The 17,976-nt window shown below is 38.4% G+C and overlaps 2 protein-coding genes across 2 annotated transcripts; one reads left to right on the top strand and one right to left on the bottom strand.

The window, feature by feature from the left end:
• anxa13l (annexin A13, like) lies at nt 1-7,435 on the bottom strand. Its single transcript, XM_017472004.3, has 11 exons — nt 7,349-7,435; nt 6,623-6,698; nt 6,398-6,492; nt 5,219-5,389; nt 5,073-5,106; nt 4,904-4,983; nt 4,746-4,814; nt 3,389-3,490; nt 2,514-2,589; nt 1,868-1,980; nt 1-1,545 (listed from the first exon to the last, which is right to left on the bottom strand). The coding sequence occupies exons 1-11, from the start codon at nt 7,361-7,363 to the stop codon at nt 1,426-1,428; spliced, it is 951 nt and encodes a 316-aa protein (XP_017327493.1). The 5' UTR covers nt 7,364-7,435; the 3' UTR covers nt 1-1,425.
• Nucleotides 7,436-10,057: 2,622 nt separating this feature from the next.
• Nucleotides 10,058-16,919, top strand: ap2m1a (adaptor related protein complex 2 subunit mu 1a). Its single transcript, XM_017472001.3, has 12 exons — nt 10,058-10,193; nt 11,074-11,185; nt 11,759-12,024; nt 12,830-12,912; nt 13,747-13,752; nt 13,834-13,969; nt 14,987-15,131; nt 15,382-15,504; nt 15,593-15,728; nt 15,837-15,934; nt 16,023-16,134; nt 16,395-16,919. The coding sequence occupies exons 2-12, from the start codon at nt 11,112-11,114 to the stop codon at nt 16,527-16,529; spliced, it is 1,314 nt and encodes a 437-aa protein (XP_017327490.1). The 5' UTR covers nt 10,058-10,193; nt 11,074-11,111; the 3' UTR covers nt 16,530-16,919.
• The last annotated feature ends 1,057 nt before the right edge of the window (nt 16,920-17,976 follow it).

Raw genomic sequence — 17,976 nt, 5'->3', positions numbered from 1 at the left:
TTTGTTTACTTGTTGTTATTTATTGATACACTTGAATGAGTGTTTATTTGCTCCCAGTTTCTTCACCTTCATCTTGTCTGCATTTAGTTTTTATACAGATTACATCACACAATATTAGTGTACACTTGCCAATATTAATATCCTGCACTGGGTTAATATTTAAATAAGCAACCTTTACATCACGTCCATCAGAACTTACCGAGTTTTCCCCGAACAGCGAGAGAGTACATTTCATCACGTAACATTCGAACCTCACCTCCTGCGCTTATATATTCAGAGTTAATACAGGATTATTCAGTAGGAACACACACATTTCTACAATATATTTCTGTAAGAAGGACTAAAATGTACGAAATACTTTCTTGTTAAAGAGATCAGAAAGGTTCCATTTTCAGTGTTTTCATATTCGTTAATTCATCCTAAAACTGTAAAGGAAAACAAATATCAGGCTTGAGTTCTGTTTCAGTGAATAAACACGTCGCGTCCCGTTAAATGCTTTCCCTGACATTGTTTTAAAGCTTTTTAAATAAAGTTGTTTATGTAAATATGACTAGAAGAGGAGAGGCAGTGTGGACTGAATGATATCTGGCATGTGAGTGGGAACGTGTAACTGCTAGTTGTGCGTTCCTGTGTTCACACACTGTTTCATGCCCTCGTCGACATCTCCTTCAAAACCAACCTGTAATTCTGTCTTAAACTAAGTAGAAATATCATGGCGATGATACTTCAGTCACTGCAATATTTTGGACTGAAAGTGTGTAGAAAATGCTGAAAATTGTGTGTTGGAAAATGTTCAGTTTGAGGGTTTTTTTTTTTTTAAATATTAAATGCGATGAAGTATAAAAATATGACAATAACAAGATGTTATTATAATAGAAAATCGTGGTCACAAAATACAAACGTGTGCTTGAGAATATGTTTTATTGTTTTACTAGAAGGTAAAAGCTTGGCCACTTTAAAAAAAAAAAAAAAAAGGTAAAAGATTCCAAAAAAAAAGGAAGTGTTTTTTTGTGTATTTTTTACTAGTAAATAAAAATAAAATCCCCAAATCCTGTTGTTTACTAGTAGGTGAGACAACTAAAAGAAAGAATAAAATAAAATTAAAATTAATTTTTAAAAATCTAAAAATTTGAGCTTGTATATATTACTAGGCCACTGAAATTTTTCTAAACCAAATTTGTGTTTGTGTGTTTTTAATAGTAGGTTAAAAATGTTCACTTTAAAAAAAAAAAAAGATAAAAATTTCTACCGTTGTGTAAAAATGTAAATAAAAGAGACGAATTTGTCACCATTTTCCTTCACAGAGAAGGGGAAGTAGACGAGGGCATGTTAGATCAGTATTGGAACACAGCCTGTGTGTTATTCCTAGAGGCAGTGTTGGTGAGACGGTTCGTTACTGGTGTAGGGATTGGTGTCGGACTCTCTTCAGTGCAGGACAGCCAGCAGGAGGCGCTTAAAATCTCCGCCGCAGTCCGAGCTCAGCGCGTCCTTCAGTGTCACGTCGAACTTCTCCAGATACATTTCCTTAATGGTCTCCAGGTCCAACTGTACAGGAGATATCAAGCTCTAATGCTTTCATTGTGAATAAGCAAATACAACAATGGATTAGTCACTTAACGTGAAAAATAGCAGTGCAGAGACAAAACGGACTCCGCCCACCACTAGTCATGTGACTCCTTCCAGCCTTTTTTTTTTTTAGATTAGACTCATTTAGGGAAGAAGGCGGTGTTTTGATCGTAACTATTGAGTATTTTATTCGACTGGATGTCATTTACACATTCATATAAAAACACGTGCACTTGTGACTTTACTTAACGTCAGTTTATATCAGTAGTAAAATTTTCAGATTTTCAAAGACATGTCGTACCTCGGAGCGTCCCACTATGATGCGGATGAGCGTGTCCTCGTCCGTCCCTACGCCTGACATCGCTGCGTTCAGGCGACGGGCGAAATAGAGCTGCGGGTTCTTCGCGCACCGGACTGTTCCAATATGCGGAAGATCAGAGTTACACAGTCGATCGTTTTAAGCCAACATCGTGACGTCTGGCTGTATTTTATTTTTTAAAGGTGCAGTTCAGTGAAAACCTGAATATCTACAGACTTCCTGTCCTCTGTAAACATGACCTAAACTTCACCATGTAGCTGATCAGTGGAATGTTATATGGCGGCCATCTTGAGCGGAAATCACTGTTATCCTCAGCTTTTATCCTTCTTCTAAACCACACCTCCAAATACTGGAAGGTGGAATTGTAGCAGGAAAGCAGGAAGTGATACGGATAATAATAATAATAATAATAATAATAATAATAATAATAATATTCAGTTCTTAACAATATTTAGTTGAAATGGACGTGTATCACTTTAGCCTCATAACTCCGATGCGAAATAATTAAAAACGTAAACATTAGACACTGAATGTATCTCAACTTTAAGCAACATGAGAAACGTTTATTTTTCGCTGAACTGCTCCTTTAATGCCGTAAATCAGGTATAGCTGTATATAGTCCCGTTACCCAGAGTTATGTAGCAGTCCTTTAATGTCCCTGTGGCTTCACTGCTGATGGCATCGAGGATATCTGTCCCAGACATCTACACACACACACACAAACAATTAATTCATTGCTGAAACTAAATTATACACTTGGGCACCAGGTTAAACTGGAGGCTATGAGCTTCCATTAACTGTTAGCTTCATTAGTCATGTAGCTGCTGAGCAAAGCTAGAAAAAGCAAACTTGTACCAAACACGCACCAAACATGTGTTTTTGGAGTAGATTTCATTCTTGGCCAAATTGTTTCTCCTTGAACAACGAGGTAAAATAACATTTAACATCATTTCTGTGGAAATAAAACATGATTTCCCCCCCGCCTTATTCGTTAGAGGAACTATTTTTCAAAAGTAGTCATGCTGTAAAAGAAGCTAGTTTTTAACGTTGTTGCTAGGCTATCAGGGGTGGATGCTAGCTAGCTAGGAAAATGCTCATGCCTATTTTTATGCAAGCTCGGCTTGACTTGTCTATAGGGTTAGATTTCTCTCAGATTCCTGTGTCAAAAAAACCACACTATCCTACCAAACTAGCTATTAGCATGGTGTCCATGAACCTACTTCTTAGCTAGCTAGCCAGCTAGCTAGACTCCTGGAAGAATGCGTTTGTTAAAAACTGTAGCTTTACATGAAACAATTTTCTAGTATTATATGGTTATGATGATGATAATGATGATGTTATGCACTGACTTGAAAAGTGTGGCTCAAAATAAGTTCAAACAATGTAGCTATTGGCTCTGGCTAGCATTAGCATTGTAGATTAGTGCTATTCTAGCTAGCAAACTATCCCGCACGAGTCCTTGAACTATCCCCCACGAGTCGCCCCCGAACGAATTCTTCTCACCGATTCGTAGTATTTGAAGGTGGATTGAAGCTGAAGGTAGTTCCTGTGAGTGAGGATGTAGGTGAATGTGGACTCGTCTGTGCCGAAGCGTCCTTCTCCAGCCTGAGGGGAAAATTGTAAGACTATAAACATCATTGTTCTTTTCCATTTTCCCGTATATGGTGATGAAATATCGAGTATCATGAAGTATAACTACAGATAACCTCAAGAGAAACTTCATTATAAACCGGACAATTATCACAATAATTATAAGAAGAAAGCACTTTTCATGCACGTGGTAGCTCAAAGTGCTGTACACTCAACTAGTAAACCTTCAATGCTAAAAAAGTCAAATAAAAGATAAAGAGATGATGAGAGTGGGTGCAAAAATAAATGCAACCAAATAATTGCTACCGAAATCGGTCATATTCCCAATTTTGCTGTGGTGTTTCGTGTTTCTGAATTCGATGTCCTGTTTCCGAATTCGCCGTCATGTTTTTTCGAATTCACTGTCATGTTTCCAAATTCGCTGTCATGTTTCCGAATTCACTGTCATGTTTCCAAATTCGCCGTCATGTTTCTGAATTTGATGTTGTGTTTCCAAAATCGCCGTCATGTCTCTGGATTAGAACTTGTGTCTCTGGATTTGAACTTGTGTCTCCGAATTCGACATTGTGTCTCCAAATTTTCCGTTGTGTTTCCGAATTCGACGTTATGTCTCCAAATTCGCCGTTTTGTCACCGAACTCGCCGCCATGTTTCCAAAATCTATGTCATGTTTCCGAATTTGCTGTCAAGTTTCTGAATTCAATGTTGTGTTACCAAATTTGCTGTGGTGTTTCGTGTTTCCAAATTCGATGTCATTTTTCCGACTTCAAGATTGCGTTTCCGAATTCACCGTCGTGTTTACCAATTTGATGTTGTGTTTCCGAATTCGCTGTCGTGTTTACAAATTAAGAATAAAATTAAACAATAAATGCCAAAGCAGTGGATCAATTAAATGTGAAACTAAAATGCTTTTTAAGAGTGTACTCAGAGCTGGACTGCTTACTCCTGCAAAGGGGTACTGATTCAACTGAGTGAAGCATAAGTACCAGTACCAGTCTCAGAATATGCATAGTGCTACGCTATAAATTGAGTCAGCGTGTCATTTTAGGAATCATCTCAAACACTGAAACGTGTAGAATTCGTTCTAGTCTTCCTTATACTGGAAAGTTTATTTAAAGACTTGAAAGCTATTCTTGCTTTATTACCACAATGCAATGCTAAATTCGGTTTGACCAACGTAACATTAATATGGCTGTGTGGAGACACTTTCCACAAACATTAAATAAACACCTCACATCGTAAGTAGATGAATTTTAAGTATGCTGCCTCACCTCGATTAGTGATGTGGCATCCTGCTCAGCCAATTCCTCATCCACTTCAAATCCTTCGTCTCTGCTCGCCTGTAAAGTTTCGGTTTAACAACTCTCCTTAATTAAGGTTGTGAGTTTAAATCCCAGGACTAGAGTGGATTGATAAATGAATATTTTACCTGAAGGAGTGAAATCAACAAGTTTCTCACATCTCCGCTCGTGTCATCCTCGATGTCGGCTTCCAGGTCGTGCTCGTGTACTACGTACAGTCACGTAAAAACACAAGACATCAGCACGCTTGTCTTTTAGAAAACACAGTAAATCACCTCCAATTGATGTTGTTCTCACCCTGAGCGTACGCGTCCTTAATATTCACAATATCCTGTTAATGAAACGCATCACAATTAGGTGCAAAATTTCATGATGTGAGGTGATATATTTCTGAGAGATCAGTGTTCCTCCTTATAGAATATAACACAGATGCAGTGTGTGACCTGGTTGGTGCTGGTACACAGGATCTCCACCAGCACATCCTCATCGGTTCCGGCTCCCTTCATGGCGCGTCGCAGTTCTTTCGCAGCGTAGATGTGAGGCGGATCCAACATGGCAATGATCGCCTTCTCAAAACTTCCTGTCAGCTCACTCTTCAGCACCTCCTCCATCTCCTGAGGGGAATCAGCTAATGCAGTTTATCGGCATTGTGTGTGTGTGTGTGCATGTGTATTGAATAGTTGTAATTTCATTACAAACAGACAGATCAATCAGTTGATCAATAGATAATTAAATATGTGAATGTCAATGTATACATTCTCCTTCTTGAAGATTCCCCATATATGGATTCCCCATATATGGATCTTTAGGAGACACCGACACGCCCATTAATTTCGTATACAGACATAAAGACACACCCACATTCTCATCTAGAGATTTCCATTCACGTCCTCAATATGCATACTTAAAGACACACCCCACATTTCCCCATATATGGACTCACACACATCTGCATTCTCTTCCACAAACTTCAGGACACGCCCACTCACAGCTGTTATAATTTCCATATAGGCTTAATGACACATTTACATATATACATTTACATACAGTATACACACACACACACACACACAAATGGACCTGAACTCATTAACATATATGATCTAAAAGACACGCCCACACTTCCATATAAAGACTCAAACACACACCCACATTCCTATATATTTAAGGAACAAATGAATGGGCGACACTTATATATATATTCATATAAAGACGTAAAGACACTCCCAAATTCCTGTCTAAAGACTTTAAGCCACGCCTGCTCAGAGTCACAATCTTTTCTATAGATGATATGACACACCCACATATTCTATATATGGTCTTAAAATCACACACCCACATTCTCATCTACAGATTTTAAGACACACCCACTCAGAGGTGCTCTAAATTTCCATATATGGACTTGATGGCACACCCACATTTACATATATAAATAAAAGGATCCGCCCACATTTCTTGGTATGGCTCAGAGCTGCCCTCGTTTCCATATATGGGCTTGGAGCCAAGCCTGCAGACAGATCCTTTTACGTTCAGATTATTACGACTGCATCGCTGACGGCCGTTTGTGTGTGTGTGTGTGTGTGTGTGTGTGTGTATGTGTGGGTGTGTATACTTCGTCATACATCATCATATTTCTCAAAGTACGCTTGTTTAATCTCCATGCGCTGAGCCGAGGAGCGGTTAGCTAAGATGGCGATGATGGTCTCCTCATCGGTGCCTGCACAGAACAACGAGACATCACATACTGTTAAATAAATACATACATCGTTATGAGAGGATGTGTGTGTGTGTGTGTGTGTGAGTGTGTGTGTGTGTGTGTGTGTGTGTGTGTGTGTGTGTGGACGTACCCATTCCTTTGCAGGCTTTGCGGATTTCCTTAATATCCGCCAACACGTCAAAGTCCTCACATGGAACAACTGTGGGCTGAGACCAAGCAACCAACCACACAGGGTCATGATGCAATACATTCACTGTTTACTTTATTTACTACACTTTATTACTTTTTAATAAAAATGAAAAGTGTCCCAGTAAAATGCACTGATTTTTATTCTTCTTCTTCAATTCGTTTTCTATTATTTTATCTGAGAAACGCTGACTAAAATGAGCAGTGCTACAGATGGAAAGTTTATAATTATGATTTTTTTTTTGAGTATATTTAATGCTGAGTCATGATCTCCTCTGCAATGACAGTAGGATCCGGTCCATAAAGAGGAAGGGAGTGTCTGTGTGTGTGTGTGTGTGTGTGTGTGTGTGTGTGTGTGTGTGTGATGGAGTGAACATAAAGAGATGCAGCAGTTTAAAAATAAAAAAAAAAACAATGAAATTCATTTAAAAAACATTATATAATAACAGTACAGGAGAAGCGCGCGCGAGAGTAACTGGAGCAATAATAATAAAAAGTAGTCAATGCTTAAACTCAAAGTGCGCGTCAAGATGCTCACAAGCAGAAACTCCGCAGGTGCAAAGTGTAAGGAAATCTTAAAATTGTATAAAAAAAAATAATAATAAAAATAATAATAAAAAAAGATGCTGAAATAAAGTCATTAATCTGAGGAATATAAATGTGTACTCACTTGAACGTTGCCCATCTTGATCGCGCTGATCACAAGTGCACGCGCTCTGCACTCTCAATGAGTCGCTGCGCGCGCCCTCCGTCCTGCACAGTCACTCCTCTGACGTCATCTGTTTATCTCCATCCTTTCTGCAGGATGGAGAAAATGGCGGCATGCTATGTGTTATTAAGTTTTTTTTTTTATTCATATACTAAATTGAAATATACTGATCAAATTAAGATACATAATTAACTTACATTTATTTTTGTTATTACATTTATTTTTGTTATTGTTATTTTACTAATGGTTAAGCTGTTTATTTTAACCCAAATAAAATAGTGCTCTATTTATCTATGTATTTGTTTGGTTTTGCTGTTAATAGTACATAATCAATTCATATTTTTTACAATTTTTTTTTTACAAATTATTTTATTAATGGTTAATCTGTTTAAAGTGTTTTTATAAATTATTTCTTTGTTTATTCTTCTTAGATTTTTTTTGCTATTAATTGTACATACCTATTTATTTATTTATTTATTTATTTATTTATTTATTTATTACTAATGGTCAAGTTGTATGTTAAACAAATGAAAACACTGTATATAATATATTTAGTTTTGTGATTATGATTAATTATTATTATTAGTAGTAGTAGTAGCAGCAGTAGCAGTAGCAGTAGTAGTAGTAGCCTAGTAGTCATGTAAATGTTAAGAACAAAACAATTTAAATTGCTCTCAGACTCCAGACACTGAGACAATGCAGTGTATAAGTATTCACCCATCGTGAACTTGAAGATTTTGTTTGTTTTGGAGCAGAAGTGGACTTAATTGGGATTCTGTGTCCAACTCTACAGAAGTTTACAAAAGTATTTCCAAATCATACATAAAAAGCTTCTCCCAATCATATCAATGAGGGAAAATAAACCCCAATGCAAAATATAAAGCATCTTGGGAAGATGGAATTCATCATGAGTGATCAATTATCAGACTGATTTAATCCAAAAGCTGGTGGCTTCTGCCAGGAGATTTACATTTGGCAGCTACAAGTCTATATCATGACCCCAAACACCCCTGTATCTAAATCAACACAGAAATTACAGTTGGACACAAAACCAGTGTTCTGCATCAGATATCTCAGTAAAGGAAAAATCTGAAAATGGAAACCTGACAATATAAAGAGCTTAAATAAATGTTGTGCATGGAGGAGAATCCGGGGTTCTCCATTACAGAAGAGACTCAGTACTTCTGTTCTGTTCAGGATAGGTGTGATAGTACTATTAATTGTTGGAGCCAATAATTATGCAAATTCCTTAAATTCCTTAAAAAAGCTTTTAAGTTAAAAAAACAAACAAACAGTGTTCGAACAAAACTATACAGCATCCCCAAAAACCTTAGTTATAAATATAATAATTGCTTGTTGATCTTTGTCTATATTAATTTGTTTTACTTATGATTATGTTTGATTTACTAATTCACACTCCAATTCTATAAACAGTAGCCTGAATTTCAGTAATGTGACTCCAAAAGGAATTTAATTTCACACAAACTCTCTTTGTTGGGGTGAAATAGTTTCAACCCACACACTCATCACACACAGCGTCCTACTGATCCACAGAACCAACCTTAAATCACATGCTTTCTATATCATTACATCATCAATAAATCATTTTAAACAATAATATTATATGAACTTTTTATTACAAGTATCTAACCATATAAATAAAAACTCAACAATCAGTTTGAAGCTGTACTGCGATTTTCCTTTAATGTAGGATAGTTTATTTAATGAGAAAGAATAAATGCATAATTTCAGATAAAGTTTTGCTGACATAAACTACACGTATTATCTGTATGTTAGAAATAAATAAAAACCCTTTATAGCATATTAATATTAATAACATTCATTACTGAGCCCAGTTTAGGTTTACAACTTTAGATTGTGACGATTAGTTTGACATTTCATAAATGTAGTACTTATAGAATATAATTATAAAATAAAGACTTTTAAATAGTTTTTTTTATTATTTAATATAATTTTATAAAAATAGTTTTAAATGTAGTTTTAAAAAAGTTGCATAATTATATATTATTAAATGGTAATAACGACACTATTATATACATATAAAATACTAAAAGTGTATTTTTAAAAATTCTTGGAAATTATTAAGTCAGATTTGTGTGGGTTTTTTTTAAATGCAATATTTTTTTAAATGAAATTTACTAAATAAACATTTGTGCTAAAATGTACTACAATATACATACATACATACATACATAATATAACAAAGTTTTCAAATGAATAATAGTTGATAATTATGTATTGCTGTGTAAATATGATTATATTAATAACACAATTATTAATTTTACATTAACAGATTTGTTTCAGTTAATCCCTTGAATTCACAGAATGTATTTTAGTATTCTAATTTTATTTTGTTTCTTTTAAGTGCAAACCTTACAAAATGGATATAATATTACGTTTACAAAAGATATAAATGGCTGCCTGATATATCTATAGATAATATAAAGATGCCAAGCTTTGACCTGGGCTGAATCCCAAACGCATATATAATGCACTAGCTATACCGCCATAAATCCTTTATATCACACCCTACCAAGTGCCCTAATGAAGATATTAGCTAACTATATTAAATTCAGCCCTGCTTCCGGGGTTCTCGCTTTGGTGCATGCGCACTACGCTGAAACCGTCAGCTGACTTCCAGGCTGAAGGAGGGCCGGAGCGAGGGAGTCATACTGAGGTAAAGGGAGTCTAATGTTCCCGTTAATCTTTTAGCAGCCCCCCCCCGCCCCCCCAAAAAAGACAGAATTCGGGTTGTTCCGCGCTTACTCCAGCGGATCCTACTGAGGTATGATTATAATTAATTTAAACAAACGAATGTGTAATTTGTCGTTGTTTAGCTTCGAGCTAATTTTGCGCGTGCATCCCTGACGACCGAGGAGATAGAAAGCCATTTTAAATGTACAGATTGTGGATAAATAGCACAATAACACTTCAAGGTGATTAATATTAAGAGTGAAAAGGAACGTTCTCGATAACAAGGTGTGGGTTTTATTAATATTTAATGCACTTCTTTTTCCACAGAGACGGACGCCATGTCCTGATTAATATATCGCGATTAAACCATTGGACTCGTCGTCTTCGTTTTACCGCAGTTTTTTTTTTGACCGGAAGTGACGTAAAAAAGGAAAAACTCTTTAGTGTTCGCTCTGCTTTATTCCATTATTGCAAGATATTTTTCTAGTATTTTTGATGGCATCGTTATTATTGTGTTATACTTTTGTTGTTTCTATAGAATTAATCTATGCAGTTTTATAGTTTAGTATAAAATAGATTATTCTATAGAAATATACGTAGTTTATTAAATTTTACTTGTTATGAAGCTACTAGGAACATACTGGGCGCCTTTACTCTCATTAAAGACACAAGGATGTTAACAAATATGCATGATTATGCAAATGTATAGATGAACTTGTGGCAGCTGGTTAACTGCTAGTAAGCTAGCTCAGTTATATAATTAACAGTTGTGTCGAAATCTAACCTTTTATAACCCAGATTTGTGTGCGGACTTCGTTACCTCGTCAGCCTGTAACGATTTGCATATCTGATGTGATTGGTTCAAACGCTTGACCTGACAAACTGCGCTCGCGCACAGCTCCTCCCCCAGATCCAAAACGTCATGCTTTTAATGAAGGGAACTGTGCTAGTTATTTTTTTTTCATTTGCAGGACTGAGAATGGCACGTGAGGCGTGAAGAGCAGCCACCATGATTGGAGGACTGTTCATCTACAATCACAAGGGGGAGGTACTGATCTCCCGTGTGTACCGCGATGACATAGGGTGAGTTCTCGGCGTGAAATTTGTGTTGTCTGTCCTCGCCGTTTCATTTCAGTGCCGTAAACGAGACCTTGTCTTGGTCTTTGGTGTCTCTTGTCGTTGTGTTTTGAAGATTAATTTATGGAAAATTATTTATATTCTGAAAGAAGAGCATCATGTGCGTCCTTGGAGACCACGGCGATCAGACTTATCTGATTACCGGCTCTTCCCTGAGCTTTTTATCAGTGGTTATCAGCTCTATTGTTCTCGGTGACACAGGAAGGAGCACAGGAAGTGCAGATCTTAAATGTACTTCTGATTTAGCTGCTTCAGCATTTCTCTTTTTTTTCCATGAGCACAGATTAGCAGACATTTTTTATAAACACTGTTTTGGGGGATCATCTTTATTTATTTTGTGTGTGGATACCAAACATGTCCTAGCTAATCATCTCCATATTAATTTGATGTTCAACAGAATGTGTGTGTGTCCCTCAGCTCACCAAATTCTCTGTGTAATTAAGGGATTAGTGTTCAGCGAGCTCCAACGCTCTCTGTCTCTCTCTCTGTCTCTGTCTCTCTGCCTCTGCTTGCCGGCAGGAGGAATGCGGTGGACGCGTTCCGTGTGAATGTGATCCATGCCCGTCAGCAGGTGCGCTCGCCCGTCAGCAACATCGCACGCACCAGCTTCTTCCATGTGAAGCGCTCCAACATCTGGCTGGCGGCCGTCACCAAGCAGAACGTCAACGCCGCCATGGTGTTCGAGTTCCTCTACAAGATGTGCGATGTGATGGCGGCCTACTTCGGCAAGATCAGCGAGGAGAACATCAAGAACAACTTTGTCCTCATCTACGAGCTTCTGGATGGTAATAATCATAAATCAGTAAAAGAATAATAAAGGGAAAGAGTAAAGTAATGGACACGAAGTGAAGGTGTGATCAAAGAACAAGAGGGAGGGAGAGAGAAATATGTGTGAGAGAGAAAGGGGAGAAAGGACAAACAAGAGGAAAGTGGAAGAAAAAACAGGAAAAGGAAAGAGAAAATGAGGGCGGAAACTGATGAAGAAAACAGGAAAAAAGAGTGAAAAGGAGAGAGAGACAAAGAAAGGGAAAAAGAAAGGGAGAAAGGAAAGAGAAAATGAGAGGGGGAAATAAAAGGGAGGAAACTGAATAAAGAAAATGACAAAAGGTAGGAAGGAAGGATGTTAAAAAGAGATAAAACAGGGAGGAATGAAAGGATGTAAGGAAGAAAAAAACAGAAGGAAGGATGAAAGTACGAACAGAGGGAAGAAAGAACAAATTAACCTTTGTTCCTTCCCTTTTTTTTGTTCTCCATTTCCACTGAGGGAAGAAAGAAGGAACATAAGAAAGAAAGGAGAAAAATGAGGGAAGAATGAAACAGAAAGAAAGGAATGTGGAGAGGAATGGAGGAAGCAGGGAGGGAGGGAAGGAAGAAGGGAGAGGAGAAAGAAGGCAGGATAAAAGAAAGAAAGGAGGAACAGAGGGAAGAAAGAGAGATAGCAGGGAAGAATGAAAGAAAACAGAAAGGATGGAAGAAGCAGATACTTTGGGTGGAGGAGTGAACTGATGATGGTGAGGTATTTGAAGAATGTCACACCTGTGTGTGTGTGTGTGTGTGTGTGTGTGTGTGTGTGTGTGTGTGTGTGTACAGAGATTCTGGATTTTGGATATCCTCAGAACTCGGAGACCGGAGCACTGAAGACGTTTATTACGCAGCAGGGCATTAAGGGTCAGGTAAACTCCTCCCCTCCTCCTGCACACTCGCTTCTGAGTGGCTGCCTGTTGTGTGCTGAGTTCCTGTGTCAGGATTGAACTAATCACAGTTCCACTGCACTTCCTGTGGGGCTGCGTAACCATGACAACAAACCTCTGTAGGTTCAGGCGTCTGTGATGGAGCCAGTAAACTAATTCTTCTTCTTCTCTCATGAGAGCATGTGAGAGTAAGAAGGTAAGAAGGAAGTGAAAACGGATACGCAATAGGAAGAAAAAGTGAGCGAAAGAGAGAGTAAGCGTGTGAGAAAACGCAGATCAAGAAGGGATAAATAAGATTAAGTGAATGTGAAAGCGAGAGAGGAAAAAGAGAGATGAAGGAAGGAAGAAAAGAAATGAAGGGAGGAAAAAACAAAGAATAGGTAAACAATATGGAATGAATAAGAGCAAGGGATGAAAGGAAAGGCAGAGAGGATGAAAGAAAGAAAGTGTGACGGAACTATAGAGAAATAGATGCATGAGAAAAACAAATGTAAAGTGAGAACAAAGGAAAGAGTGAGAGAAATATATAAAGAGAGAAGGTAAGAGTGAGAGAAATATATTGAGAGAAAGGAAGAAATTGAAAGAAAGAGCAAGAAGGAAAACAAAGAGAATGACAGGAAGAGAGAGAAGGGGGGGGGGAACAAGTCAGAAAAAAAGAAGAGTGAGGTGTGAATGTGTGACATTTTAGTAAAGTGTATAGAGTTTTATGACATGAAGTCTGTAATGCTGGAATGTCTGTATAATGTAACATTCACTTTTTTTTTCTCTCCCCCCCTCCTTTCCTCATGCTGTGTGTTTGGAACTGGATCACTGCAGCATCAGGTAAATAACGAAAAAGTGTGTGTGCGTGTGTGTGAGAGAGAGAGAGATGACAGTCGATTGATTGTCCATGTTGTTACTCAGACGAAGGAGGAGCAGTCTCAGATCACCAGCCAGGTGACGGGGCAGATCGGTTGGCGTAGGGAGGGCATTAAATACCGCCGTAACGAGCTTTTCCTGGACGTGCTGGAGAGTGTCAACCTGCTCATGTCCCCGCAGGGTGAGTGAGACGGCGCCCCCCGCAGGTCACACTGAACACATCAACTGTAGAGATGAAAAATTCGTATTAAGGTGATAAATAAAAAAAAAAAAAAAGTGGTCATACCTGATGGTTATAATAATTACATAACATTGTATATGTATAACTTTCTATTCATAAAGCGTCTTTCATAATAAAAAAATTTTAACACAATTCTGCTCCTTAATTACAAATAATGACCAAAAAGACCCCACAATTATGATTCAAAATTAATTGTTTAATTGTTTTGATAATGACAACTTTTATTATAGAAAGTTGTTTTTTTTATGCCAAAGAGCTCTAATTAAAAATGATATATTAATACACAACTAATTGCATTATATACAAATAGTATTTTATATAGTTCATATATATATATATATATATATATATATATATATATATATATATATATATATATATATATATATATGTATGTGTGTGTGTGTATATATATATATATATATATATATATATATATATATATATATATATATATATATATGTATATATATATGTATATGTATATGTGTATATATAAAATAGCATTTAGTCTACCGTGAAATGTAAACTAAACTAACTCATAACTTACTAAAATAACAAACTATAATAACATTTTAAATTCTTAAGTTTTACTTACTCTTGTTAGTACCTTAACGTGTATAGATATCTATAATTTTTTTATATAGATTCTGTAGATTTTTATCCATGTTACATCTATGTGTATTTTGAAAACAGACATTAATCAAACAAGAACTTTTCTATCATCCAAATCGCTGTTTAACGTACAAACTCCACCTTTAAACCTTCGGCCACGCCCCCTACCTGAGTCTGCTTCTGGTATGTTGAGACACCATGCATAATGATCACAACCGAGCATCAGTACAAGTGCATGAGTTTAAAAAAAAATTACGTTTAGAGCAGTCGTGTTGAGGGTAACATGGCTTTATGTGCTAGTCTAACAGGTGTTTGTATATTCCTGCTTGTGTGCTGCTGCAGGTCAGGTGCTGAGCGCGCACGTGTCGGGTCGCGTGGTGATGAAGAGCTACCTCAGTGGGATGCCCGAGTGCAAGTTCGGCATGAACGACAAGATCGTCATCGACAAGCAGGGGAAAGCCGCCGCGGGCGACGACACCGGGAAGAGGTAACTAGGACCTGTTTATCTTTCACGGTGATAATATACATTTAGTTTATTTACAGGAAATGAAATGCACTATGCCGTGTGAGGGAGCAGGACTGAAACACTCCCTCCTGTCTGCCTCTGTCAGAAGGTTGACTTATTGGCATAATCAGATAAGCATTTGTATTGCTAAAGTATTGGCTACAGAAGTTAGAGAAGAACTTCAGAAATAAATAAGTAGAAACAAATGTTCCATACATTGTGTGTTTTTCAGCAGCGGAAAGCAGTCCATCGCCATCGACGACTGCACCTTCCACCAGTGTGTCCGTCTCAGCAAGTTTGACTCAGAGCGCAGCATCAGCTTCATCCCCCCAGACGGCGAGTACGAGCTCATGAGGTCAGTGTGACCGTCATGTCCTCAGTCAGAGTTTTCCCCTCACGTGGCTGATTAAGGCTCCGGTAAAATTCTCCCTGGATTCCCGCAGGTATCGCACCACTAAGGACATCATCCTGCCATTCCGCGTCATCCCGCTGGTCCGCGAGGTTGGGCGCACCAAGCTGGAGGTCAAAGTTGTCATCAAGTCCAACTTCAAACCATCCTTACTGGCACAGAAGATTGAGGTGAGTTCAATTGCATTTTGTGTTGTTTTTTTTTTATTATTATCATTATTTTTTAATCAATACACCCTGCTGAACGATTCACCGTTAACGGGCAGCTCGTGGTTCCAGGTGCGCATCCCCACCCCTCTGAACACGAGCGGCGTCCAGGTGATCTGCATGAAGGGCAAAGCCAAGTACAAGGCCAGTGAGAATGCCATCGTGTGGAAGTCAGTGATGAGTACTGTTCCTTTTATGACTCAGGTGTGTGTGTGTGTGTGAGATAGTGTCTGAGTTTTTGACCCTCCTTTTGATCAGGATTAAGCGCATGGCTGGAATGAAGGAGTCTCAGATCAGCGCTGAGATCGAGCTGCTGCCCACCAACGATAAGAAGAAGTGGGCTCGTCCTCCCATTTCAATGAACTTTGAGGTGAGAGATGCTAACGTTCGTACCTTTATATGCTTATTAATATTCACATACTGCATATTCATACAAATAGACCTTTTTAACTTGTTAATGATGGCCCTGGCTGATAAACAGCTTTTATTTATCATCAGAAACGTCTCGTACTTCATTATCTAATATTAAACATGTTGTGTTTGCTGTAGTTTCTATTTATAATTTGATGTGTAAATAAGGTTGATAAAAAAACATTTCTACATGTCTAGATCTTCTGTTTTGTTCCTCAGGTTCCGTTCGCTCCATCTGGTCTGAAGGTTCGCTATCTGAAGGTGTTCGAATCCAAGCTGAACTACAGCGACCATGACGTCATCAAATGGGTTCGCTACATCGGCCGCAGCGGCATCTACGAGACGCGCTGCTGACCACGTGACTAGCTGTCTCCCGTCCCACACTTTCCCTCTGAGATAGGTGGATGAGTTAAACTAAACAAACAGTAGAGAATTATGCAAACGTGAACCGTGTCCTGTGTGTATGAACAGTTATAATGGAGAGAGAGAAAGAGAGAGTTATAGAATAAGGGTGTGTCCCAAACGCTAATTAACATCCTAGTGATATGACGCTGTGTGAGCGGACTTCCTCACTATCACTCGGATGTTATGGTGCGTAGGGCGGAAGCGGTGCAGTGCTGTGAGGATCGATGTGATGTGTAATGTTCTCTCTCTCTCTCTCTCTCTCTCTCTCTCTCTCTTTGTCTGATATTGCTGTCTCTAACAGTAAACGTATATACAAATATATTAAAAAATGCAAAACTGTGTCTTATTCCTCTCTGCTCCCACATGGTTAAAACCCATAACACCTACCTAGAAAACTCCCTCAACGTCAAATCAAAATGGCTGCCCAGAGCATGAACGGTAAACACAGCCACATCTCTTACCATTTAAATGAGTTGCACTGTATATACACACATGGTGCCTTGGATTTAGGCTGGGCCATGTTGTTAGACCGGATGCATGTGGTAGTACCAGGAATTGAGCAGTGAGTGTTCAGGGATACTCTGGATGAGCTGTGTGTATATTGTGGATGATGAGTAATTCCAAAGCGTCTGACAGTACTCGTATGTTGCAGAATCAAAACGTGGACGGCATTTCAAAGCCCTGAGTTGGGATGGTGAGTATCCGATCTCCATTTCAGTTCTATCATGAAACCTGATGTAGAAAGGGAGCAACTGCCCAAGGCATATTTACGCTTACAGGTATGATCCGGACCACCAGCGATACCACGTTAGCCAGATTCTGGCTATCACACCACCAATATACAGCTCACCAAGGGGATGGCAACCCATCCAAACAATCAGCACAACTGATACAGAGAGCGTTATCTCACTCACCAGCCGAGCCGGAAGTAGTGGACAAGTCAGGGAGAGCGCTCGTGGCAGGCTGACAGCCAGACAAGCACCAAGCAGCAAAAAAACAAACGAACACACACACACATAAAAGTATCCAAAAGAGTCCAAAAACTGAAAATGTTGAAGATGAAGGGGAAAAAAAGTTAAATAATCCACACAATGCACATGCAAAACATACAAAAGTCCGGATCTGGATTTGTCTGCCTCTCTCTCTTCAATAATGCTCTTAACTGCACTTACATCCATCTTTAAAACCATTACTTGACAGAATAATTCACCTACAACATGGATGCAGCAGGAAAGCGAAGGAGACGTCACGCTAAGGTAATAAAAAAAACACTGTGCCGAGATTCAACTCCTCATGTTACCTCAATGGACTGCCATGGCTCTCCCAGATTCCTTATGATGGATTTTTTGGCTACCCCGAGTATTTCCTGTTCGACTGACAGTTATATTTTTCGAGC

The sequence above is a fragment of the Ictalurus punctatus genome, chromosome 7 (genome assembly GCF_001660625.3).
Source record: "Ictalurus punctatus breed USDA103 chromosome 7, Coco_2.0, whole genome shotgun sequence".
Classification (NCBI taxonomy): domain Eukaryota; kingdom Metazoa; phylum Chordata; class Actinopteri; order Siluriformes; family Ictaluridae; genus Ictalurus; species Ictalurus punctatus.
The sequence above is the reverse complement of the archived record's forward strand: the minus strand, read 5'-3'. Positions and strand labels throughout refer to the sequence as shown.

Coding starts and splice junctions, on each gene's coding strand:
- anxa13l (XM_017472004.3), bottom strand. Junction 4,815..4,903: donor TGTTGATTTCACTCCTTCAG/GTAAAATATTCA, acceptor GAAACTTTACAG/GCGAGCAGAGACGAAGGATT. Junction 3,491..4,745: donor ATGCCACATCACTAATCGAG/GTGAGGCAGCAT, acceptor TTTTCCCCTCAG/GCTGGAGAAGGACGCTTCGG.
- ap2m1a (XM_017472001.3), top strand. CDS start 11,112: ATGATTGGAGGACTGTTCATCTACAATCACAAGGGGGAGGTACTGATC. Junction 12,025..12,829: donor CATCTACGAGCTTCTGGATG/GTAATAATCATA, acceptor GTGTGTGTACAG/AGATTCTGGATTTTGGATAT. Junction 15,132..15,381: donor GGCGACGACACCGGGAAGAG/GTAACTAGGACC, acceptor TGTGTTTTTCAG/CAGCGGAAAGCAGTCCATCG.